General features: G+C 35.5%; 1 protein-coding gene across 5 annotated transcripts in view; it reads left to right on the top strand.

Annotated features, from left to right (window-relative positions):
• Positions 1-25,372, top strand: part of BTBD8 (BTB domain containing 8) — a 110,795-nt gene that overhangs the window by 15,612 nt on the left and 69,811 nt on the right. For 2 of the 5 annotated variants that reach the window (XM_036906562.2, XM_057500414.1), the window contains 2 exons: positions 1,671-1,762; positions 8,350-8,467. In XM_036906562.2, coding sequence (XP_036762457.2) covers positions 1,671-1,762; positions 8,350-8,467 — 210 coding nt within the window. Of the gene's footprint in view, positions 1-1,670; positions 1,907-8,349; positions 8,468-25,372 lie in introns of those variants that run through there. The other 3 variants (XM_036906560.2, XM_036906561.2, XM_036906566.2) reach the window with 3 other exon arrangements.

Consider the following 25,372-nt stretch of genomic DNA (forward strand, 5'->3'; position numbering starts at 1 on the left):
TTGCCATCTTAATAGTAAATCATCTGGAATGTATTTCCATTTATTTAATTGCTTTCAACATTGTTTTGCAGTTTTCAGTCTTATACTTTTTTGGTGAAACATAATCCCAAGTTTTTTTTTTTTATGATACTATAGATGGAATTATTTTATACTTTCATTTTGGATTGTTCATTGCTGGTAAATGGAAATACAGTTGATTTTTGCATATTGATCTTGTATCCTGCAACCTTGCAGAACTTGTTTAACAAATAGTTTTTTGGGTGGATTTCCAAGTATTTTTTATTTACAAGTTTGTCATTTGTAAATAGACAGGTTTACTTACTCTTTTCCAATCCAGATGCCTTTTATTTATTTTTCTTTACTAATTGACCTGACTAGAACCTCCAGTGAAATACTGAGTAGAGCATACAGACACTCTTGCTGATCTTAGGAGGAAAACTTTCAGTCTTTTACCATTAAGTATGTTAGCTCTGGATTTTTCTTAGATGACCTTTATCAGGTTGAAGATGTTCCCTTCTTATCCTAATTTGTTGAGTGTTTTATCATGACAGGGTCTAGGATTTTGTCAAATGCTTTTTCTGCATCTGTTAAAATGATCATGTGGGTTTTGTTCTCTTAATATGGTATCTTAGTCCATTTTGGGGGCCTGCTATGACAAAATGCTACTAAAAGGGTAGCTTATAAACCACAGAAATTTATTTCTTACAGTTCTAAAATCTGGAAATCCAAGATCAGAGTGCCAGCATAGTAGGGTTCTGATGAAGACCCTATTCTGGGTTGCAGACTGCTCACTTCTCACTGTGCCCTAACATGGTGGAAAGAGGCGAGGGATCTCTTCAGAGCTTGCCTTTATAAGGGCACTGATCCCATTCATGAGTGCTTCGCCTAATCACCTCACAAAGGGTCCACTTCCTAATACCATCACATTGGGCATTAGGTTTCAACATATAAATTTTGAGGGGACACAAACATTAAGATCATAGCATTTGATGTATAACATTGATTTTCATATGTTACCCTTGAATTCCTAAGATAAACCCCAGTTGGTCATGGTGTATAATCCTTTTTGCGTATTGCTAGATTCAGTCTGCTATTATTTTGTTGAGAATTTTTTCATTTGTATTAATAAAGAATATTAGTCTTTTTTTTTTTCCTTATGATGTTTTTGTCTCCTTTTGTATCAGGATAATACTGGCCTTTCAGTATGAATTGGAAAGTTTTCCATCTCCTGTTATTTAGAAAAATTTGTGATCAATTGGTGTTAATTCTTCTTTAAACATTTGGTAGAGTTCACCAGTGAAGCCACCTAGTTCTGGATTTTTCTTTGTGAAAAGTGTTTGATTATTAGTTTAATTTCTTTATTTGTTTACAGGTCTGCTCAGATATTCTGTTTCTTCTTAAGTCAGGTTTGGTAGTGTGTGTCTTTCTATGAACTGTCCATTTCATCTAGGCTATCTAATTGGTTGGCATTGTACATTCCTTTTTAACATTAAAAAGTTTTATAGACTACTTTTCAAACTTTCTGCTATTTTAAGATTGACCTTTCTACAATTAATGCAGATTAAAAGGTTTAAAATTATGTAGTTGTTACATATGAAAGTGGCACATTGGGAAACTAGCTTTCAAGACTCACCATTATTTTAATTAATATTTTACATTTTGCCTTTTAGGATTATATACTCATCAAACAGCAACATAAAAAGCTATGAAGAGAAGGTCCTTAGGAAAAAGATAGTGGAGAGTGGAGTACCACAAAACAAAGGTGACTTCAGTTTTGGAAAGTATACTGCCCATGATGGAAGATCATCTGTAGAGTCCTTAGGTAAAAAATCATCTGATTGTTTGCTTCTGAAGCATGAAATTCCAGAGGGTACCAGTGATGCAGACAACAATTTAATTTCCACTGGTGAGGTATTTTTTATGGATTTTTATAAAATAGCCATTAAAGTAATTATATTCTGATACAATTAAAGAAAAGCATACTTCATAAATCAGTTCTATTCATCTTTTTTTAAATAAACAAATATAAATGAAAGTAAATTGTTAATGTGTAAATGAAAATACTAGTATTTAAATCAGTAAATTTCATTTACTAGAGTATGGCCAGTTAGTTGACCATAAATAGTTGGTTAACTCCTAATTTTCAGAGTTGGGGTTATTATGAATAAATATACACATAATTCACAGTTCTTTTTTAAACCTCCATATATCATCATCCTTATTCTAATTTATATCAATAAAAGCTTTAGCATATTATAGTCAGTTCTGTTATAATACAATGTATACGTTCCTTAATACCATGCAACACAAAAGTCTCCATCATTTTGTCTTGACACAAAAAAATTACTAAAAATTTTGTTGGGACACATTTTAAAAAGACAGGAACCTAATAAATACAGTAGCATAGTTTTATACATGTTAAATGGCTAAGAAATACATAAATACTACAATAGGACATTTGACCTCAAAAAAAGACCTTTAGTTTGTAGAAATGAGTATCAGAAGGGTTGCAGCTTGTGAATTACTGTGAATTGGTGGAAAGAGAATGTTAAGGATATAGACATAGATATAGTAGATATTCTAACAGGAAACTCAAGATCTCTGGATCAGAGGAACAGATTGTTTATTACTTACAAAGCATTGTAGTGCAGTTCCCAAACCCCAGTTGCCATAAGATTATGTGGTGAAGGCCTGATGTTACCCTGCCTGTGCGGTGGGATTGCACTATAGTAGAGAACACCAAAATTAGGAGACTTTCAGAGGCTACTCGCAGATTTGCCCATCCTCTTCTATAGAGAAAGACAGACCCTTACTTTGGGAGGTAAATAAATCTTCTGTGGCAGGGGAAGAGGAAGGTAGCTTCACTACCCTGGAGTGTAAGGAAATGGTGTTGAGGGAAATAAATTCTCTAAGTCTTTCTGGAGCATCACATTATCACTAGCTACCAAGGTATATTTTTGTTTAATCATTCTTTATCCAGATTTGCCAATGTTGTGCTCAGAAAGGCTAGACAATTCAGAGACACAAAAATACTCATAGAAAAAATACACAGTTGGCTATCTGAAATCAGATGGAAATTTGTAACACCAGATATGGTGGGTGTGGCTCATAACATATGCAGTGAACTGAGGTGTCTGGTAGATGTTTTAGGTGTTGGTGGGTGTTTTGTGTATTCTTACATGTCTCAGTTCAGCTGGGTGCAATTTTCTAGTTTTTCTTATGGATAAACTTGGATCTAAGCATATGAAAAATTCCCATAATGCTCAAATTATTTGCTAATACATCAGTTGTAAACTGATGTTCTCAAAACAAGTGTTATAACAGAAGTAAAGTATAGCAGATTCTTCATTTAAGTATTTGTTAGCTAAAGGATTTTATTACTGATATTTAGTGCAACAGTACTAACAATGAAACTGATTTAAACTCAGATTCCTCTTATATACATTCATCATAATTATTATGATGAATGAACGAATGTCTGTTCTAGGCTTGAGGTATATCCATTCAGATATTTTATCTCATTTAGTGTCAGATAACTCTAAGAAGTAAGTGGTTACAGACTGATGTCTATAGATGAGGACTATATGACTGTATGACTCAGAGATTGTAAGGGACTTTCTTTCTCAAGGCCAGCCACAAAGAGTAGTTGGCAGAACTGATATTTAGTACCCATTGCTTCTGCCTCTAGTCTAGGGTTCTACCTCAGTCCCTCAGTCCCACAACAACCCATTAAAGTGGACAAATAAGTTTTGAGTGTAAGTGAAAAGAGCTCATTTACCCCTCAACCCCTTGCCTTTTAACTAACTACTTTTTTGATTACTCCATAGAAAAACCCCATGTTTACCGGTTAACACACACCTGTTGTCCAAATCTCATTAACTTCTTTGCAGTCTTGCATCCTATCAACACTGCCCTCCTAGAAGCTTTTTCTGTCTTCTATGACAGTGCTCTCTTGATTTTCTTTCTTGGTCACTGCTCAGTCTCCTTCATTGGCACATCCTCTTTCTGCCCCTTAAGTAATTGGTATTCTCTAAATTTTTTTTTGAGTTTTGTATCTAACCATAATAGATACATTTGTCTAAATATCTCAAAATTTAACCTGTTATTGGTTAATTGACCTAATCATCCACCTCCCCCAACCTGCTGTCTTCTTAAATACTGTCAATATGAATTATAACATCTTTCTACTCAGTTATATTCTTATCCTTCATTAGATTCATGACCATGTCTGTTGATTTATCTCCTAAATAGTATTAAGTAATTCTCTTCTTTATCCTCCTGCCATTTCTTTATTTCAGGACTTAGCTATTTTCCTTGAGAACTTGCACCCCAACTAGTTGCCAGGCCTCTTGGACCACCCTCCATTTATATTGTATAGAACAATGTTTATTAACTACAAGTCTGGTTATGACACTCCCCTTATTAAAATTCTTCAGTAGTATATTCAGTAGTATATTCTTAATATAAATCTCAAATTATTTCCCATGATACAAAGGGATTTTGTGAACTGACTCCTAATTAGGACTCTGCTGTCTCCTTTTTTCATAACCCTCTCCTGCTTCCAGAGCTCTAGTTCTACTGAATTACTTGGCATTTTCCCCTGGAGAATTGTATTTTGTTAGCACTGTGCTTTTGCACTTGCTATTTGTTCCTAACCATCACATTTTTAAATTGAGTGTCAATGTTGTGCTAGGTTTTAAAGATTTAAGAGTGAACAAAATAGATTGTGTTCCTGTACTGCAATCTAGTAGGACATATGTCAGGTGGCTTATGCACAAAGTATGATGAGGACACAAATAGAGTACATGTAAACTGGACTTAGGCTTCCAGAGTAGGCTACATGGAAGCAGTGATGTGTGAGTTGAATCCCAAAGAAATAGCAGGAGTTAACCAGGCAAAAGAATTCAGGGTAGAAGTATTCCAGGCAAAGGAAACAACATACTTGGAGGCAGAGAGCTAGGCAGATAGCAAATCTGGAAAATCAGAAATGGTTTGTTGTGGAATAGGGTGGAGTAGGGGCAGGAATGGTTACAGTAAGAGATGAGCCTGAAGATGTAAGAAGAAGGTAGATTGTTAAGAGCCTTACATAAAGGATGACCTTATATTTTGTTGCCCAAACTGGGATACTTTTGAGAGAGTGAAAGGTGAAAAATAATTATTGCTATTAATAACTATTATGGGGCAACAGACATTAACTGAGACTATCTGAAACAAACTAAGACATGGTTACCTTCCTCATAAGACATTTTAGGGAATTTGGGTGGTACTATTTTAAGACTTACATAGTATAAGCAGAAAAAGTTTAGGGTAGATGAAATGATGACCTCAGGTTGAGAAACACTGAGGTTGAGGTTTCTGTGATTGTGGTGGTGCTTTTTTTCTTGGCACCAATTCTGACACCAAAAATGTGTGTGTTTTTTTCCACCCACCAATCAATTCTCTGACACCAACCATACATCCAACAATTCAGTTCTGACACTAACTCAGAATTACTAAAGACCCAACAGGGTAAGGGCTTAGTCCTACAAGATTGCCCCCACATCAGGTGCTAGCTGCCAATGGGTTACCTAGCTACTCTAGGGGAGTGTGTCAAATGACAGACCTTAAAGCACTTAGGAACCAGTTTGGTGTCCTTTATTCAAGGGGAAACAGTCCATGGATTGGGTGAGTTCAGCACCTCACAAGCAGTGGAGCACTCTTTCTGAGGGATACCATTTTATGTTAAACAAGAGAAGGGGATTTTGGATTCCTGGGTGGTGAAGGCAAATTCTAGGAAGATGAGGTGAGGAAAATATATGGTAAATAATGGTTGTCTTGTTAGGCAGATAAGAGTTGTGTCAAGTGATAAGAATACTTTCTTTCCTAGTAAGGCGCTATCTTTACAAGTGAAAATTTCATTTATAACTGTAAATTATTTTACAAAAGGGAAAATTTATACTTTATTTTTAGGCGGTTAGGAGAGGTAAAGAACTTTACCTGCATCTGCTGGTTCTCAACTACTTTTAGTTCAAAATAATCCTTATATCTAAAATGGCATATTTTGGGGTGACATACTCTGACCCCCTTTATTACCCAGGGCCTACAAGTTTGGGGGTTCATACTACCATCTATCTACAAAGTTCAATAATTTGCCAGAATGACTCACAGAACTCAGGAAAACATTCTACTTACACGTTTACCAGTTTATTATAAAAGGTACAACTCAGGAACAGCCAAAAGGATGCATAGGGCAGGGTATCAGGGGGAGGGGCAGTGCACAAAACAGCTGTCTATACCCTTCTAGGGCATAGGTGTCTCCCAACACATAGATGTGTTCACCAATCCAGTAGTCCCCTGAATTTAATTGTAGAAGCATTTTTATAATTCAATTTCCATACTTGGAAGTAGGGGAATACAGCTGAAAGTTCCCACTCTCTAATCACATGTTGGGCCTTTCTGGTGACCAGCCTCTATCATGAAACTATCTGGAAGCTCCACCCTGGATCACCTCATTATCAAATTCAGGTGTGGTTGAAAGTGGCTTGTTATGAATGCCAAAAGATATTCCTATAGTATAGGAAATTCCAAGAGTTTAGGAACTCTGCACCAGAATCCAGGGGACAAAGACCAAATATAAGTTTTGATTATACTTACACTGTAATATATTCTCAGTAGGTAATTTGAATACAAAAATGGGAGTTGAGATAGTCTACGTAGCAAGTAATCCATCAAATTAACGTGGTTTTTCCTTTGAAAAGTTTCAAGATATTCCCTTTGTGTCAAAGATCAGACTCTAGTCTTTGAATCATCAAATGAAAAATATTTTTTTCGGGGTATCTTTCATTAATTTATGTGCTTTAAGTCTTCTATAGAAATATCTAGAAGTAGTAGGATCTTCCCATCTCCGCTGCGTAATTCTGGTTAGAGTTTTTTGTTTTTCCTTCAGAAGTCCTCATTATGCAGTATTTGACACATTAATTTATTCAACAAATGTTTACTGAGGATCTATATATTAGGGCTTGTTGTGGGTCTAAGAGATACTTCGATGATTAAATGGACATATTTTAATTAGAGAAGGTAAGTTGGGGGTGAAGATAGACAGTAAACACAATAAATAAATTAGAAGGTGATGTACTATAGAAAAAATAGGACAGAGGGGAATTGGGAGTGCTTGTGATGGGAGTTGCAATTTTAGGTGGGTGGTCAGAGTCAGCCTCCTTGAGAAGGGTTGATGTTTAAACAAAAATTTGAAAGCAAGTTAAGCAAGTGGATATCTGGGAGAAGAGTGTTCCTGGCAAAAGAAACGGCAGTGCAAATATCCTAAGATGGCAACCTAACCTGCCATCTGGAGGAATGAGAAAGAGTTCAATGTGTAAATAAGCAAAAGAGTTAGGCAAATGAGGTCAGGGAGTTAATGAGGAGCCAGATGTTATGGGGCCTGGTAAGCCATTGTAAGATTTTGGCTTTTACTCTAAAAGAAATGGAGAAAACCATATGGTTTTCAATTGGGATGAGCCATTATGTGAATTACATTTTAAAAACATGACTGTGAAAGCTTTGTTAAAAATAGACTGTGGGGGACCAGTTAGGATGTTACTGCAGAAATCCAGGTAAGAGATGAACATAGTTTACAGTATGGTGGTAGCAGTGGAGATACGGAGGAGCAGTTGGATTCTGGATCTCTTGATAGAGTGGTTGGAAAATTTGTAATTTTGGTTAGTGGAAATCTGTCCTTAGGAACTGATCCTCACCAGATATATCTGACTAAAGTTTCTGGACTGACAAAGCTGTGATACACAATGTAGTATTTTTCTTTTCTTATATATACATGTTTTATATATTACTTCCCATTACCTAACTGGTGAGTCTTTTGAAGTAGAGACAGTTTTTAAAATACTTATTTTCTGTACTTCTCCACACTGTGTACAGTACCAAACTCATAGTAAGTGCTCTATAAATCCCATTGATTTCAGTTAAATTTCTTTTGGTTCACAGATCATTCTAGCCATAAATTCATGAATAGGAATTAAATAGTGAAAAATAATACCAAAACTTTCTAAGTCAGATATTCATGAAGTAGCTTCAGTTTTGATGTAAAATTTTGTGATATTACTACCTATATTTAAATGTATATTTATATTTAAAGGTATACCTATATTTCAATGTAAGTGGAAATATGTATTTCAAAGTAGTATAGATGACTTTAAAATTTTGTTTCATTTTGAATTTACCACTTAAATATTCCAGTCACTGTTGCTCTCAGTAATTGAGATAACTATGTGAAACCTTTTTCTAATATTAAAACACAAATTTTTGAATATTTATAATATTAAAGAAACTATTTTTTAGTTTTGTTTTTCTCTTTTAAAGACAATTATGACTTGGATCCTGCATCTGAATTAGGAGAAGATTTATTGAAACTTTACGTGAAACATTGTTGCCCAGATACTGGTATTTTTGTTGATGGAAAAAGTTTTAAAGCTCACAGGTAAATAGGCATGTGATTGATTCAGTGTCTTGGTTGTGACTGTAAAGTGTAAAAGGGTAGCTGTCTCTTCCTAGTGCAGTGGTTTTCAAGCTCTGATTCACATAGGCCACAGGTGTCCCATGGTGATTCCTCAGGGGACCTCTGACAGGGGAAGAGGCTGGCCATCCGGCAGAGTTTTCTGCCTGCATGCAGGTTCACACGTGCATACATTCCCCTACCCAGACATGCACACACACTTCCATCGGAGCGGATCTTTGCTTTGCACTGCGTAAGATTTTATTAGAAGAAAATATTCTATTGCCCAAAGTAGTTTTGAAAGCCACTGTCACAGAAAATGTAATTAAATGCAGTTTTTAATTTCACAGGCATTATAGTATTTAGTGATTATTTCTACATGAATGACATGTATTTTCTCTGAATGCATTTTGGCTCAAAGTCTTTGTTCCAAAATAGATGATTTTCATGAATAACATTGATTAGGAGGTTTAATATTTCAGTGTACTTTAAAAAAAACACTATTCTGCTTTAGAATTGGGTTACTTAGACATTCCAGGCTTTTAGATTTCAAATTAAAGTCTGCTGCCTGTTTTGGTCAGGGTGTGTTTTGCAGGTAACTAAAATCTGTGTAAAAGAAGATAAAATTTTAATAAGAAATACAGATTTTTTCTGTTGAACTCAAAGGAAGGAAGTACAGCTGGGCCTCACAAAAAATCAGAACTGGAAAACTGAGGAACCCAGACAGTTCTCCTCCCTCCCTCCCTCTCTGTGAATCCAATAGGGTGTTGATAAATTATTCTGATGCTCCTAAAAGGAAGAACCAGACTCTTTGCAATGACAAGAAGTAGTCTTCTAGCCTCAAGGGTGTACAGCCTCAATGACATTAACAATGGGTTTAGGTTACCGGAATCCACCAAGCTACACAGTAATGATGCTTATGCTCTCACATACCATATTCGTTTGGTCAGCAGTATTTTGCTAAATTCTAGGTTTGCCAGCTTCAGCCAGACTATTTGCCATTCAGAATTTGACCTTTGCTCTCTGGGAGCATACATTTTGTAATTGTATGTACACACATACACATTTTCCTAATTTTTAAGAAATCTGCATAATGTATAGAAAATACAGAGCATAATACAAATTTATCAATATATTTTCCTTATCATGGATATATATTTCTCAAATCGTGTGTGTGTGTGTGTGTGTGTGTGTGTGTGTGTGTGTGTGTGTCTTTATCTTTGGGGAGAAGGGCAACACAACTTTATTTGAAAAGTTAAGTTTATTTTGTGTCCAGGTTTTTTTGAAACTGTGTGGACATCCTGCCCATACTTACAGAGCCTTAAGGTTATTGTCATACAGGGAAAACAGGATCACCTGCAATATGTCCTCAAACAGTGTCTGTACTTAGCCTGTCTCTGTGTGCTGCCTGACAGTGGACTGTGTTTTAGGAACTAGATCTAGAATATTAGGTTTGCATTCCAGGACAGCTCTTCCTCACATTTCTGGTTTATTTTCTTCACCTAGCAATAACAAATAAATCTGTATTAACTAGAAAGGCAGTTTCCTGAGGATGTGTTTCAAGATCTGGACTAAGTTTTCCTACTTTGTGGTTAGTACCTTTATGTGAGATACAAGGGCAAATCTCAATCCCAAGATTACCTTCCTAGCCCAAACTCAAACATCTCTCTGTAGCATATTAATTTTATTATTCAGTTTAAGGAGTATTATGTCTGTAGTTGGGAAAAATATTTTCATGCAGTGTAGTTTAAAGCCCAACATCATAACTTTCTGAATTACTTCTTGTTCTAAATGATCAATGTCAGCATTTATTCTAGTGGTGTGGCTAAAAAATCCATTTGTAATATGGTTGCTTTCATTTTTAAATTATATGTACTCATATGCTGAAAGATCAATGCAAGTACAAAGACCAGGATTCATGATCAGAATTACATTTATTTTAGTTCTTAAATTTTACAACAGCTTGCTAGTTTAATATGGCTAATTCATTATGGTAATGAAGTAGTTTCTTCTTTTATTGAGTCACTGTCTTTCTTTTATGCTCTAGTTCCTTCCCCAAAAATCTCTGATGCCCCAGTTTTTAGAAGATTACCTCTCCAGTTGCTAGTTGCTCTGTCTAGTCTTTATCTTAATCCCCAGCGCAGTGCCCCTTATATGCTGCAAGACAGTCTGATGCCAATCACTTGCTTATGGTGGAACAACTGAGCCAAAGAAATTTATAAACAGTGCTTAAGAGATTGTAGACCATGTGAAGAGCCTGTCTGCCTAAGTGTGAATTCCAGCTCCACCATCTTTTATCTGTGTGAATTTGGGCAAGTCATTTAACCATTCTTGCTTCAGTGTCCTCATCAAACATGGGAATTATAAAAACATCCATCTCATAGAGTAATTGTAAGGAATAACTTACTGCATTGAAATCACTTTGAACAGTACCTGGCACTTAGGAAGTATTTTATACATGTTTGCTGTTATGCAGGTGATCGACCTTTGATCCAAGCTTTTATGTAGATGGAAGCAGCCTTTATGCTCTTTACATGTGGGGTGAGCAGAGAAGTTTGGTTTGAGTCACTCACATTTTCTCCCAATGCAAGGAGTGATGGGATAGCAGTAGGCCTTCAATGAAAGTCAAGTTACTACACTTCTCCATCTACACAGGCTTTTCCTTCTCCAAAGCAGGCTTTCCCACCCCTTTCACATATTTGTCTTGTTTACTTCCAATACTTCTGCTCAAAGGAGAAATACAAAGAGGAGGGAAGTTATAATAAAAGGAGGACCCATTAGATTTCATTGATCTTGTTTATTTGTTAATGTTACTACTTTTCTGGAATATTGCTTCCTGAGACACTACAACACATTACTGCTTGTTGTGGGCCTCCGTAACATTACTTACCTGCCTGAATTGCTCTTGATCACCAGGTGAATATCATCTGGATATTGTGCATTTCTCTCTGCTTATATTTCTTCCTGTCATCTTCAGCCTACCCCTAAGTACAGATCTGACTTAATTGCTGATTTCCCATTTTATAGTGTTATTTCTTATTTTAGTGTTTTCTGAGAAAAACTGAAGCATGTATTTTTAGGACAATGTATTATGCACATCTGTGTTCCACAGTTAAGATTCTCTTGTGCTGTTTTACTGAAAAAGCAGGATTCCTAATTTTAGCTTTGTGGTGCTCCAGATCTGATATCTCTTCTAAAGTATCTTTCTTTTCAATGCCTTATATACCATTAAGCATTCATTCATTGGGTTGGGTTGAAGCATCATCAAATTCCCCTTTAAAATGTAGATTTCTCTGAATATTTAATAAATCAGCACAGAGTCAGGAGGTCAATGTTTTAGTCTGTGCCACACCGCTAATTAGCCATGTGTTCTTGGGTCCATCAGCCAAGAGCCTTCTCAGGAGAGTACCTTAGAATTCAGAAGTCAGTCTTAATGGGTTTAGATTCTCAATTCCAACATTTATGGAATGATAGGAAAGTTACTTAATCTCTCCAAGTCTCAATTTATATATCTGTAAAAGGAATAATAACAGTAATTATAGCATAGAATGACTGAGGATTGAATCAGTTAATGCACACAAAACACTTAGAACAATACCTGGCACATTGTAAACTTTAGGTAAATGTTAGTTGCTGTAAATATGTGTTAGATATTGGAAAGGGAGGCACATTGTGGCCTACTCTACCTTACCTTTTAGTGGGGATTGGCGAACTATGGCCCAAATCTGGTCAGTATATATATGTATGAAAGAACAATATGCAACAGGAAACTTGAAGGCCTAACTTATTTATACGTGATATTTACTGTTTGGCCTTTACAGAAAAAGTTAGCTGTTCCCCATCTTAGAAGGATTGCCAGGAAGCTTTAATGAAATAATTACAATATAATTCCAAAATACCATGCAATAAAGTGAGTTACTAACATCTCAGTGTTTCCCAGTGATAAGTAGTCAACGCTGTCCACTTGAGAGGTTTAAAATAATGATAAATTAGATGTGAAAACAATGGAGGGAAAAGAGGTGAAATTCCTTGGTACCGCTGGTCTTTGAGGGAAGTTGCATTGGTAACCACTGGGTGCCTGAAAGAAAACAGTCTGTAGTAGAAGCCCCTTAACTGAACCTGGCTAAAGCAGCTCCTCAGGTGTTGTCTGTAGAACATGCTGACAATATGTTCGGCAGAACTCTCAAGGTTTAGGAGACCATTCTCCAGTATACCTATGCATTTCCTTTCCTATCATTGAGTTTGGGCGTAAAAGTCACTTGGGTTTTTTCCCCAAGTGAATTTATTAGTGCCATTTGAATTTATTATTTTGATGGCATAACTTAATGAAATTTCATGTGAACCAATAATACATGAATACATGAAAAGAAAGAATTGTTCCTGTGAAAACTACAGTGGATGCTTTGGGAAGATTTAATAAAGGAGAAGCACTTTAAAAATTGTTATTGACTGCAAATTGTAAAATAAGTTAGACATAGGAATGGAAGTACAACATAGAGAATATAACCAATAATATTGTTATATCTTGGTATGTTAATGGGATGATATACTGTGGCAGGCATCTGGGAATGTATTGAGTGTAATAATTATTGAGTCACTATGTTGTATATCTGAAACTGTAATATTGTGTATCAATTTATATACTACTCCAAAAAGTTTGAATTCACTTCTCTGGGTTTAACCCTTACTGAGTTTTGTGGAACTAAAAGGAAAAAAGAAAATATTCTTGGAGCAAGAATACTTAAAAAAATAGTCCTTGTAAAAAAATTTTTTTCTTTAGCACGCCTGAGTAATCCAGGCCATTATTCTGCCTCAGGTTATGAATCTAGCTCAGCTAATGTCAAGAAGTATTGAATAGCAGTGTGCTAAAGCAAAAGCAAGGGGGGAAATTAGGGCATCCTGACAGAGCCAGAAGCAGCCTTTTCAGCTGAGATTAAATGTAATCAAAAGGAGAAAATAGCTTTTGGCATGTTAGAAAATGAAAAATTTGGCAAAAATTTTTAATACACCATGCTATCTATAGCACTATTTTTAAACCGAGTCTTGTATCCTAGTTAAATAGGAATGCTTTCTAAGTTTCTGTCTTAAGGTCAGGGTAATTGTTTAAGCCTCAGATGTTTTTAATAGATGGAAATAGCTAGCATGCTGTGTTAGTTCAAGTCTCCTGAGAAGCAGGCATAAAGATGGGACTAGACTTGCAAGAAACTTGCTAGACTAAATGCATGTGAGAGACATGAGAAAGAATCCAGAGATGACTGGCAGAGCTCTTGCACTGCAATGCTGATCTGACCCTGAAGTGAAGGAGAAAGAGAAGCTTGGGTAGAAGCATCTAGACTGCAGTGCACTTCTGAGGTAACTTCTGAAGGCTTTTGGGAAGTTCCCAAACCACTGTAACCCCAGGCCCTGTCTCCCTGGAATAAGCCTTCCTTAGTATCTCTGGTATGCTCAGTCACTGGCAGGAACAGCCTGAGAGAAGGTGCCTTGGGAGCAATATGGTATAGATTTCAGAGTGCTGTATCTGGGGCTATAGGTCAGATATATACTCAGATGTCAGAGAGATGCATTCTCATGACTGCCACACATGTAAATCTTGACATGCTAGATATTTATCTATTTTAACCACTAGGCATAATCAGATAAAGCAAGTCAAGTAAATGGAAAAACAGAATTCTAATAGTATTCTTCATTAACAATTGTTTAATAAATACTTACAAGCCAGGTATTACATTTTGTGCTGAGGTTGAGATTCATACAAAATAAAGTACAGACGATAAAATGGGTTATATCTGTTAAAATTCAACATAATCAGTGTTTTAGAAAAGACTGCCATATAAAAAGGCCTGACCGGGTATTCAATAAACTATTAACAGTGGGTATTTTTATAGAGTAGAATTGAAATAAACAAGTAAACAAGGAAAGGACTTAAAATGTTCACTTCATCTATTCCTGTATTGGAGTTTATTACAAGCATATACAGCTCCCTTGAACAACATGGGCATTAGGTTCTGAACCCCCCCACACAGTTGAAAGCCTATGTATAATTTTTGGCCTCCCCAAAACTTAACTACTGATGGCCTATGGTTGCCCAGAAGCCTTACCAAAAATATAAACAGTTGATTAACACATATTTTTTATGTTTTATGTATTATATACTATATTCTTATAATAAAGGAAGCTAGAGAAAAGAAAATGCTTTTTCACATTGTCGCAAATCTCCAAAATATTTTCCAATGTATTTACTGGGAAAAAAATCATATACAAGCGGGTCTGCACAGTTCAAGCCCATCTTCAAGGGTCGACTGCATTATATTTATAATTTTAAAAGTTAAAAAATTTTTAACTTTGTGTGCTTGAGGAAAGAGTCATAGATTGCTTAAATTTTGTTACCTGTTTATATAAGCTCAGTCACACTTTGTCCTCTTTTACAGAAAAATAAAAATTCCATAGCAAATGTAGTGAGTTAAATTTTTCACTTGATTGTTAGATTCTGTTACTTTTTCTCTTCCTTGTTCTTACTTTAGGTGTGATTTATGCTTCTTTTATAGTCAGTCTGTTAAGGAGGAATCTTAGGGTATTGATTTGAAACTTTTCTTTTTCTAAGATAAGTACTTAAAAGATAAGTGCCCTTCTTAGCACTGCCTTAACTGAATCCAACAAATTTTGGTATATTGTATTTTCATTTTCAGTCAAGTAAATGTATTTTCTAATTTCCCTTTTGATTTCTTTTTTGACCCATGGATTATTTAGACATGTGTTTAAATTCCAAACATATGAGAATTTTCCAGATATTTCTCCATAAGTGATTTCAAGTTTAATTCTGTTGTGGTCATAGAACATATTTTATATCAGTACACTTAAATTTTCTTTTTGGAGACCTCTGACATCAACTATTTATTATGTTATTTCAGACCCATACTAAATCTTCAATTTGAATATAATACAAGGAACTTCTTATTGGGACTTATTTCCCCTCTTAACACAATACCTTTGAAAAATCAGGGCACTTAAATTTATCAATATTTGTTTTATGACCCAGCATGTGATCTGTCTTAGTATTTCACACATACTTGAAAAAAAATTATGTTTTGCTATACTGGGGTTTAGTGTTCTGTAAATGTCAAATTGGTTGTTAGTATTGTTCAAAACTTCATATTCTTAATTGATTTTTGTCTACTTGTCCTGTTAATTGTGGAGAAGAATGTTAAAGTCTCCAAGTATAATTATGAATTGGTCTACTTCTTCCTTCAGTTCTATCAATTTTTGCTTCGTGAATTTTGAAGGTTTTTTATTTAGTACACACACATTTAGGATTATTATTTCCTTTTGATGAATTGACCCCTTTTTCATTATGAAATATCAATTATGAAATATCAGTAATATTCCTCGTTTTGAAGTCTCTGTCTAATGTTAACAGAGCCACTCTAGCTTTCTTTTTTTAATTGAGATACTATTGAAATATAACATTATTTTCAGGTGTAGACCATAATGATTTGATGTGTATATATTGTGAAATGATCACCATAGGATGTCTAGTTAGCATCCCACGCCAGCTTTCATGGTTAGTGTTTATATTGTGTATCTTTTTCTACCTTTTAACCTCTCTGTTACTGTATATTTAAAATGAGTTTAAAACTTATTTTCTTTTAGGCAGCATATGGTTGTGTCTTGATTTCATTATCCAATCTCTCCTTTTAATTGGAGAATTTAAACCCTTTACAGTAATGTATTTATTATGTTGGAGTTTAAGTCTACTATTTACTATTTATTTTTATTTTTATTTTTCATTCGTTCTCTTTTTCTTCTTTTTCCTTCCTTCTTGAGTTAAAAAATTTTTTTAACTTTTAGTTTATTTCTACTATTGGCATATTAGCTGCATTGTTTGTGTATTGTTTTTGTTTTTTTAGTGGTTGCTATAGGATTTCCAATATGCATTGATAACTTACCTATACACATTCATGTATGTTACCTTCCCCCCATCTTTTGTGCTATTGTTGTCGTACATTTCACTTAAATATATTCTAAACTACACTATAAATTGTAATTATCTTTTAGAGAATTTAAAAAATGAGGGAAAAAGTATTTCATTCACCTACATATTACCATCTGTAGCACTTTAAATCTTTTGTGTAGGTCCATATTTCAATCTATTAAAATTGCCCTTCAGCCTGAAGAACTTTCTTTAAATTTCCTGTAATACAGGTCAGCTGGTAATGACTTTTCTCAGACTTTTCTAGAAAAGATCTTCATTAGTTTTAACTTTTGAAAGATATTTATATTAGATACAGAATTATAAGTTGGCATTTTTTATTTCTCTCAGTGCTCTAAAGTTGTAATTTTATTGTTATCTGGCTTACATTGTCTCTGATGAGAAGTCTGTGATCATACCTAGCTTTGCTTGTCAGTATGTGATGTGCCTTTTTTCTCTGAGTGCTTTAAATTTTTTCTCTCTAATTCATTCTATTTGGCTAATTATTATTGTTATGTGCATGGGTACACTTTTTTTCTTCAGTCTTATCTATTAAGTCCATTCATGAATTTTTTCATTTCAGATATTGTATATTTCACCTCTAGTTGTTTTTTAAAAAAATCTTTCATTTCTCTCTTCACTATGTTCCTTATTTTAAAAATCCTTGAACATAACTATGAAAGTTTGAAAAATGTTTTGTCTGCTAATTCTATCATCTCTCTCACTTCTGGGTGTGTTTCTATTGACTGATTTTTCTTCTGGTTATATTTCATATTTTGCTATTTCTTCACCTAGTAATTTTTTATGAGATGCTGGATGTTATGGATATTATGTTGCTAAGTGTTCAAATTGTTTTTCTTTAAAAAGAGTGTTGAAGTTTGTTTTAGCAGGCAGTTAAGTTATTATGGATCAGCTTCATCTTTATGAGACTTCCTTTTAAACTTCGTTAAGGTGGGTCTAGAGTAGCCTTTGCTTTAAATGTTCTATGGCTCCTTTACTGAGATGTGACCCTTTTGGGATGTTTTCTTAGTGCTCCAAGTATTCAATTTTGGCTACAAGGAATCTGAATGTCTGCTAGCTCTATGTGAGCAGGCTGGTAGTTTCCTGACCTTTATTCCTTTCCTTGGACTTTCACCCTTTATACACTCAGATAACATTCAGACAAAGGCACAAGGGGATCCCTCCTCTAATTTCTAGAGCTCCATTTCTTTGTTAACTCCCTCTTCTGAAGCACTGTGCCCCACAGATTTCAGCCGACTCATCCCCTGGCGCTCCTTTGTTTGTCTTCTCAACTCAGCAAGACAGCCAGACTCTGCTTGTGTTTGTCTGCCCTGTGCCATGGTCTAGAAATGGTTTCCGGGAGGAAAAGCATCCTGATTGTAGGGCTTATGTCATTTGTTTTCCTTCTCTTAAGGAACAGAGTCTTGTTCAACCTTTTCTTGCTGTCATATTTAACTCACTTTCTACTTGTGAATGAAGTTTAGGCAAGCGCCATACATGTTATTTTCATTGGATGAAAGCAGAATCTCTCATTTTTTCTTAATATATTTTATTTTTTAGAATACTTTTAAATTTACAGAATACTTGAGAAGAGACTACAGACAACTCAACATATGCCTCCACACCCAGGTCCCATAATATCAACATGTATATCTTAGTGTAGTACATTGGTACAATTAATGAACCAGTATCGAGACATTGTTATTAACTGAAGTCCATAGTTTATTCAGAATTCCTTATTCTATTCTAGGATCCTATCCAGGAGACCACATTACATTAATGTTCATGTTTCCTTAGGCTTCTCTTGGCTGTAACGGTTTCTCAGACTTTCCTTGTTTTTGATGACCTTGACAGTTTGAGTACTAGGCAAGTATTTTTTAGAATGTTCCCCAGTTGGAGTTTGATGTTTTTCTCATGATTAAATGGGTTAATGAGTTTTGTGGAGGAAGATCACAAAGATAAAGTGCCATTCTCATTACATCATTTCAAGAGTACATGTTTAAGTCAGCATGACTTATCACTGTTTATGTTAATCTTAATCACCTGGCTGAAGTAGTTTTGTCTGGTTTCTGCACTATAGAGTTACTCTCTCCCTCTCTCCCCTGATCTCCCATTTCCATACCATACTCTCTGGAAGGGAGTCACTTAAGGTATGGGGGGAGTTGTGGTCTACCTTCTTGAGGGGATACTGTCTACCTAAATTATTTGGAACTCTGCACAAGAAATCTGTCTCTTTTCCCTCATTTATTCATGCATTCAATCATTTCTATATATCAGATTGGACTCATGGGTATATATTTTGTATTTAGGCTTATTTTGACTTTGGTTTGTAATCTGACTGATTTCATACTTTGGCTTATTTATTTTGGTGTGGAAATTGTTCCAGCTTTATCTATGGGGGCCCTTTCAATTTGTCCTGGGATCCCCTGACTTCCTCCTAAGTGTTTTTGTTTTAATTTATATGTGTTAAGGTTCACTTGTGCTTTAAAGTTCTATGCGTTTTTATAAGTGCATATTGTCCTACATGTACAGTTGCAGTATCACACAAAAGAGTTCCAACTAAGAATCCCCTGTGAACCACCTATTCAACTTTTCCCCCTCTCCAAACCTCTGGCAATTTATTTATCACCATAGTTTTGCCTTATCCAGAGTGTCATGTAAACAGAATCATACTGTACATAGACTTTTCAGACTGGTTTCTTTCTAGCACTGTGCATTTAAGATTCATACATGTTTTTGTGCGGCTTGATAGCCAGTTCCTTTTCTATCACTGAGTAGTATTCCATTGTATGAATGTACCATGGGTTGTTTGTCTGCTCACCTATTGAAGGACATTATGGTTGCTTTAGTTTTGGTGATTATGAATAAAGCTGCTATTAACTTTTGTGTGGACATAAGTTTTTAGATCAGTTGGGTAAATTCCTAAGAATACAATTGCTGAATCATGTGTAAGATTATGTTAAGCTTTATGAGAAAATGTCAATCTGTCTTTCCAGGTAGCTATTTCACTTACATTTCTGCTAGCAATGAGAGTCCCTTTTAGTCTCCTCCTCCTCCTCAGCAATTGATATTGTTGAGTTTTTTGGGTCTTAGTTATTCTAATAGGTGGGTACTGGTATCTCATTTTTTAAAAAATTTTTATTAAGGTATTATTGATATTCACTCTTATGAAGGTTTCACATGAAAAAACAATGTTACTACATTTACCCATATTATCAAGTCCCCACACATACCCCAATGCAGTCACTGTCCATCAGTGTAGTAAGATGCCACAGATTCACTGTTTGCCTTCTCTGTGCTATAATGTTTTCTCCGTGACTAACCACACCATGTGTACTAAACATAATACCCCTCAATCCCCATCTCCCTCACTCCTGACCCACCCTCCCACACTCCTTCCCTTTGGTAACCACTGGTCCCTTCTTGGAGTCTGTGAGTCTGCTGTTTTGTTCCTTTAGTTTTGCTTCATTGTTATACTCCACAAATGAGGGAAATCATTTGGCATTTGTCTTTCTCCACCTGGATTACTTCACTGAGCGTAATGTCCTCCAGCTCCATCCATGTTGTTGCAAATGGTAGGATTTGTTTCTTTCTTATAGCTGAATAGTATTCCATTGTATATATGTACCACATCTTCCATCTTTTTTATCCATTCATCTACTGATGGACACTTAGGTTGCTTCCATATCTTGGCTATTGTAAATAGTGCTGCAATAAACATAGGGGTGCATATATCATTTTGAGTCTGAGAAGTTGTATTCTTTGGGTAAATTCCAAGGAGTGGGATTCCAGGTCAAATGGTATTTCTATTTTTAGTTTTTTGAGGAACCTCCATATTGCTTTCCATAGTGGTTGAACTAGCTTACATTCCCATCAGCAGTGTCGGAGGGTTTCCCTTTCTCTACATCCTCACCAGCATTTGTTGTTGTTTGTCTTTTGGATGTTGGCCATCTTACTAGTGTGAGGTGATAATCTCATTGTGGTTTTAATTTGCATTTCCCTGATGATTAGTGATGTGCAGCATCTTTTCATACATCTGTTGGTGATCTGAATTTCTTCTTTGGAGAAGTGTCTCTTCATATCCTCTGCCCATTTGTTAATTGGGTTATTTACTTTCTGGGTGCAGAGGTGTGTGAGTTTTTTATATATTTTGGTTGTTAACCCCTTGTCAGATATGTCATTTACAAATATATTGTCCCATACTGTAGGATGCCTTTTTGTTCTGTTGATGGTGTCCTTTGGCGTACATAAACTTTTTAGTTTGATGTAGTCCCATGTGTTCATTTTTGCTTTTGTTTCCTTTACTCGAGGAAATGTGTTCAGGAATAAGTTGCTCATGTTATATTCAGAAGATGTTTGCCTATGTTGTCTTCTAAGAGTTTTATGGTTTCATGACTTAACATTCAGGTCTTTGATCCATTTTGAGTTTACTTTTGTGTATGGGGTTAAACAATAATCCAGTTTCATTCTCTTGCATGTAGCTGTCCAGTTTTCCCAACATCAGTTTGTTTGTTTTTTTGATATCATTAGTGTACAATTACTTGAAAAACATTATGGTTACTAGACTACCCCTATTATCAAGTCCACTTCACATACCCCATTACAGTCACTGTCCATCAGCATAGTAAGATGCTGTAGAGTCATTACTTGGCTTCTCTGTATGTACTGCCTTTCCTGTGTCCCCCCTCCCCACTACATTGTGTGTGCTAATCATAATGCCCCCCTTTTCCCCTTTTCTCTCCCTTCCCACCCATCCTCCCCCGTCCCTTTCCCTTTGGTAACTGTTAGTCCATTCCTGGGTTCTGTGAGTATGCTGCTGTTTTGTTTCTTCAGTTTTTGCTTTGTTCTTATACTCCACATATGAGTGAAATCATTTGGTACTTGTCTTTCTCCACCTGGCTTATTTCACTGAGCATAATACCCTCTAGCTCCTCCATCCATGTTGTTGCAAATGATAGGATTTGTTTTCTTCTTGTAGCTGAATAGTATTCCATTGTGTATTTGTACCGCATCTTCTTTATCCATTCATCTACTGATGGACACTTAGGTTGCTTCCATTTCTTGGTTATTGTAAATAGCGCTGCGATAAACATAGGAGTGCATATGTCTTTTTCAAACTGGGCTGCTGCATTGTTAGGGTAAATTCCTGGGAGTGGAATTTCTGGGTCAAATGGTATTTCTATTTTGAGTTTTTTGAGGAACCTCCATACTGCTTTCCACAATGGTTGAACTAATTTACATTCCCACCAGCAGGGTAGGAGGGTTCCCCTTTCTCCACATCCTCGCCAACATTTGTTGTTGTTTGTCTTTTGGATGTTGGCCATCCTAACTGGTGTGAGGTGTTATCTCAAAGTGATCTTATAATTTGCATTTCTATGATGATTAGTGATGTGGAGCATCTTTTCATGTGTCTGTTGGCCATCTGAATTTCTTCTTTGGAGAAGTATTTGTTCAGTTCCTCTGCCCATTTTTTAATTGGCTTATTTGCTTTTTGTTTGTTGAGATGCGTGAGCTCTTTATATAATTTGATATGAACCCCTTAACAGATATGTCATTTACAAATATATTCTCCCATACTGTATGATGTCTTTTTGTTCTACTGATGGTATCCTTTGCTGTACAGAAGCTTTTAAATTTGATATAGTCCCACTTGTTCATTTTTGCTTTTGTTTCCTTTGCCCAAGGAGATATGTTCATGAAGAAGTTGCTTATGTTTATGTCCAAGAGGTTTTTGCCTACATATTTTTCTAATAGTTTTATGGTTTCATGACTTACATTCAGGTCTTTCATCCATTTTGAGTTTACTTTGTGTATACACTAGTAATTTTTCATAGTATTCTCTCACTAGTAGACGCAAAGGGTTAGACAATAATCCAGTTTCATTCTCTTGCATGTAGCTGTCCAGTTTTGCCAACACCAGCTGTGGAAGAGGCTGTCATTTCCCCATTGTATATCCATGGCTCCTTTATTGTATATTAATTGACCATGTATGCTTGGGTTTATATCTGGACTCTCTATTCTGTTCCACTGGTCTATGGGTCTGTTCTTGTGCCAGTTCCAAATTATCTTGATTACTGTGTCTTTGTAGTAGAGCTTGAAGTTGGGGAGCATAATCCCCCCAGCTCTATTCTTCCTTCTCAGGATTGCTTTGGCTATTTGGGGTCTTTTGTGGTTCAGTATGAATTTTAGAATGATTTGCTCTAGTTCATTGAAGAATTCTGTTGGTAGTTTGATAAGAATTGCATTGAATCTGCAGATTGCTTTAGGCAGAATGGCCGTTTTGACAATATTAATTCTTCCTATCCATGAGCATGGGATGTTTCCATTTATTGGTATCTTCTTTAATTTCTCTCATGAGTGTCTTGTAGTTTTCAGAGTATAGGTCTTTCACTTCCTTGGTTAGGTTTATTCCTAGGTATTTTATTCTTTTTGATGCAACTGTGAATGGAGTTTTTTCCTGATTTCTCTTTCTGCTAGTTCATTGTTAGTGTATAGGAATGCAACAGATTTCTGTGTATTAATTTTGTATCCCTCAACTTTGCTGAATTGAGGTATTAGATGTAGTAATTTTGGAGTGTATTCTTCAGGGGTTTTTTTGTGCTATATCTTGTCATCTCCAAACAGGGTCAGTTTGACTTCTTCCTTGCCAATCTGGATGCCTTTTATTTCTTTGTGTTGTCTGATTGCTGTGGCTAGGGCCTCCAGTACTATGTTAAATAGAAGTGGGGAGAGTGGGCATCCTTGTCTTGTTCCCAATCTTAAAAGAAAAGCTTTCAGCTTCTCGCTGTTAAGTATAATGTTGACTGTGGTTTTGTCATATATGGCCTTTACTGTGTTGAGATACTTGCCCTCTATACCCATTTTGTTGAGAGTTTTTATCATGAATGGATGTTGAATTTTATCAAATGCTTGTTCTGCATCTATGGAGATGATCATGTGGTTTTTGTCCCTCTTTTGTTGATGTGGTAGATGATGATGATGGATTTTCAAATGTTGTACCATCCTTGCATCCCTAGAATAAATCCTACTTGATCATGATAGATGATCTTTTTGATATATTTTTGAATTCGGTTTGCTAATATTTTGTAGAGTATTTTTGCATCTATGTTCACCAGGGATATTGGTGTGTAATTTTCTTTTTTTGTGGTATCTTTGCCTGGTTTTGGTATTAGAGTGATGCTGGCTTCATAGAATGAGTTTGGAAGTAGTCCCTCCTCTTCTATTTTTTGGAAAACTTTAAGGAGAAGCTGTATTATGTCTTTTCTATATGTCTTTTAATATTCAGCAGTGAATCCATCTGCCCTGGGGGTTTTGTTCTTAGGTAGGTTTTTGATTACCAATTCAATTTCGTTGCTGGTATTTGGTCTGTTCAGATTTTCTGTTTCTTTCTGGGTCAACCTTGGAAGGTTGTATTTTTCTGGAAAGTTGTCCATTTCTTCTAGGTTATCCTGTTTGCTAGCGTATAATTTTTCATAGTATTCTCTCATAATTCTTTGTATTTCTGTGGTGTCTGTAGTGATTTTTCCTTTCTCATTTCTGATTCTGTTTATGTGTGTAGACTCTCTTTTTTTCTTGATAAGTCTCGCTAGGGGTTTACCTATTTTGTTTATTTTCTCAAAGAACCAGCTCCTGCTTTCATTGATTCTTTCTATTGTTTTATTCTTCTTGATTTAATTTATTTCTGCTCTAGTCTTCATTATGTCCCTCCTTCTACTGACTTTGGGCCTCATTAGTTCTTCTTTTTCTAGTTTCATTAATTGTGAGTTTAGACTTTTCATATGGGATTGTTCTTCTTTCCTCATGCAGGCCTGTATTGCAATATACTTTCCTCTTAGCACAGCCTTTGCTGCATCCCACAGATTTTGCAGTGTTAATTATTGTTGTTATTTGTCTCCATATATTGCTTGATTTCTGTTTTTATTTGGTCATTGATCCATTGATTATTTAGGAGCATGCTGTAAAGTCTCCATGTGTTTGTGGGTTTTCATTTTCTTTGTGTAATTTATTTCTAGTTTCATACCTTTGTGGTCTGAGAATCTTGTTGGTACAATGTCAATCTTTTTAAATTTACCAAGGCTCTTTTTGTGGCCTAGTATATGATCTATTCTTGAAAATGTTCCAAGTGCACTTGAGAAGAATGTATATTCTGCCGCTTTGGGGTGTAGAGTTCTGTAGATGTCTGTTAGGTCCATCTGTTCTAATGTGTTGTGCAGTGCCTCTATCTCCTTACTTATTTTCTGTCTGGTTGATCTGTCCTTTGGATTGAGTGGAGTGTGGAAGTCTCCTAGAATGAATGCACTGCATTCTATTTCCCCTTTTAATTCTGTTAATATTTGTTTCACATATGTAGGTGCTCTTGTGTTGCATGCATAGATATTTATAATGGTTATATCTATCTTCTTGTTGGATCAACCCCTTTATCATTATGTAATGTCCTTCTCTGTCTTGTTACTTTCTTTGTTTTGAAGTCCATTTTGTCTGATACAAGTACTGCAACTCCTGCTTTTTTCTCCCTATTAGTTGCATGTAATATCTTTTTCTGTCCCTTCACTTTTAGTCTGTGTATTTCTTTGTGTTTAAAGTGAGTCTGTTTTAGGCAGCATATAGATGGGTCTTGTTTTTTTATCCATTCAGTGACTCTATGTCTTTTGTTTGGTGCATTCAGTGCATTTACATTTAGGGTGATTATCAATAGGTATGTACTTATTGTTATTGTAGGCTTAAGATTCATGGTTACCAAAGGTTCAAGGTTAACTTCCTTACTATCTAAGAGTCTAACTTAACTCACTTAATATGCTATTACAAACACAATCTAAAAATTCTTTTCTTCTCCTCCTTTTACTTCCTCCTCCATTCTTTATATATTAGGCATCAATTTCTGTACTCTATCCCTTGATTGACTTTGTTGATAGTTGATTTAATTT

The sequence above is a fragment of the Manis pentadactyla genome, chromosome 4 (assembly GCF_030020395.1).
Source record: "Manis pentadactyla isolate mManPen7 chromosome 4, mManPen7.hap1, whole genome shotgun sequence".
NCBI classification, from domain to species: domain Eukaryota; kingdom Metazoa; phylum Chordata; class Mammalia; order Pholidota; family Manidae; genus Manis; species Manis pentadactyla.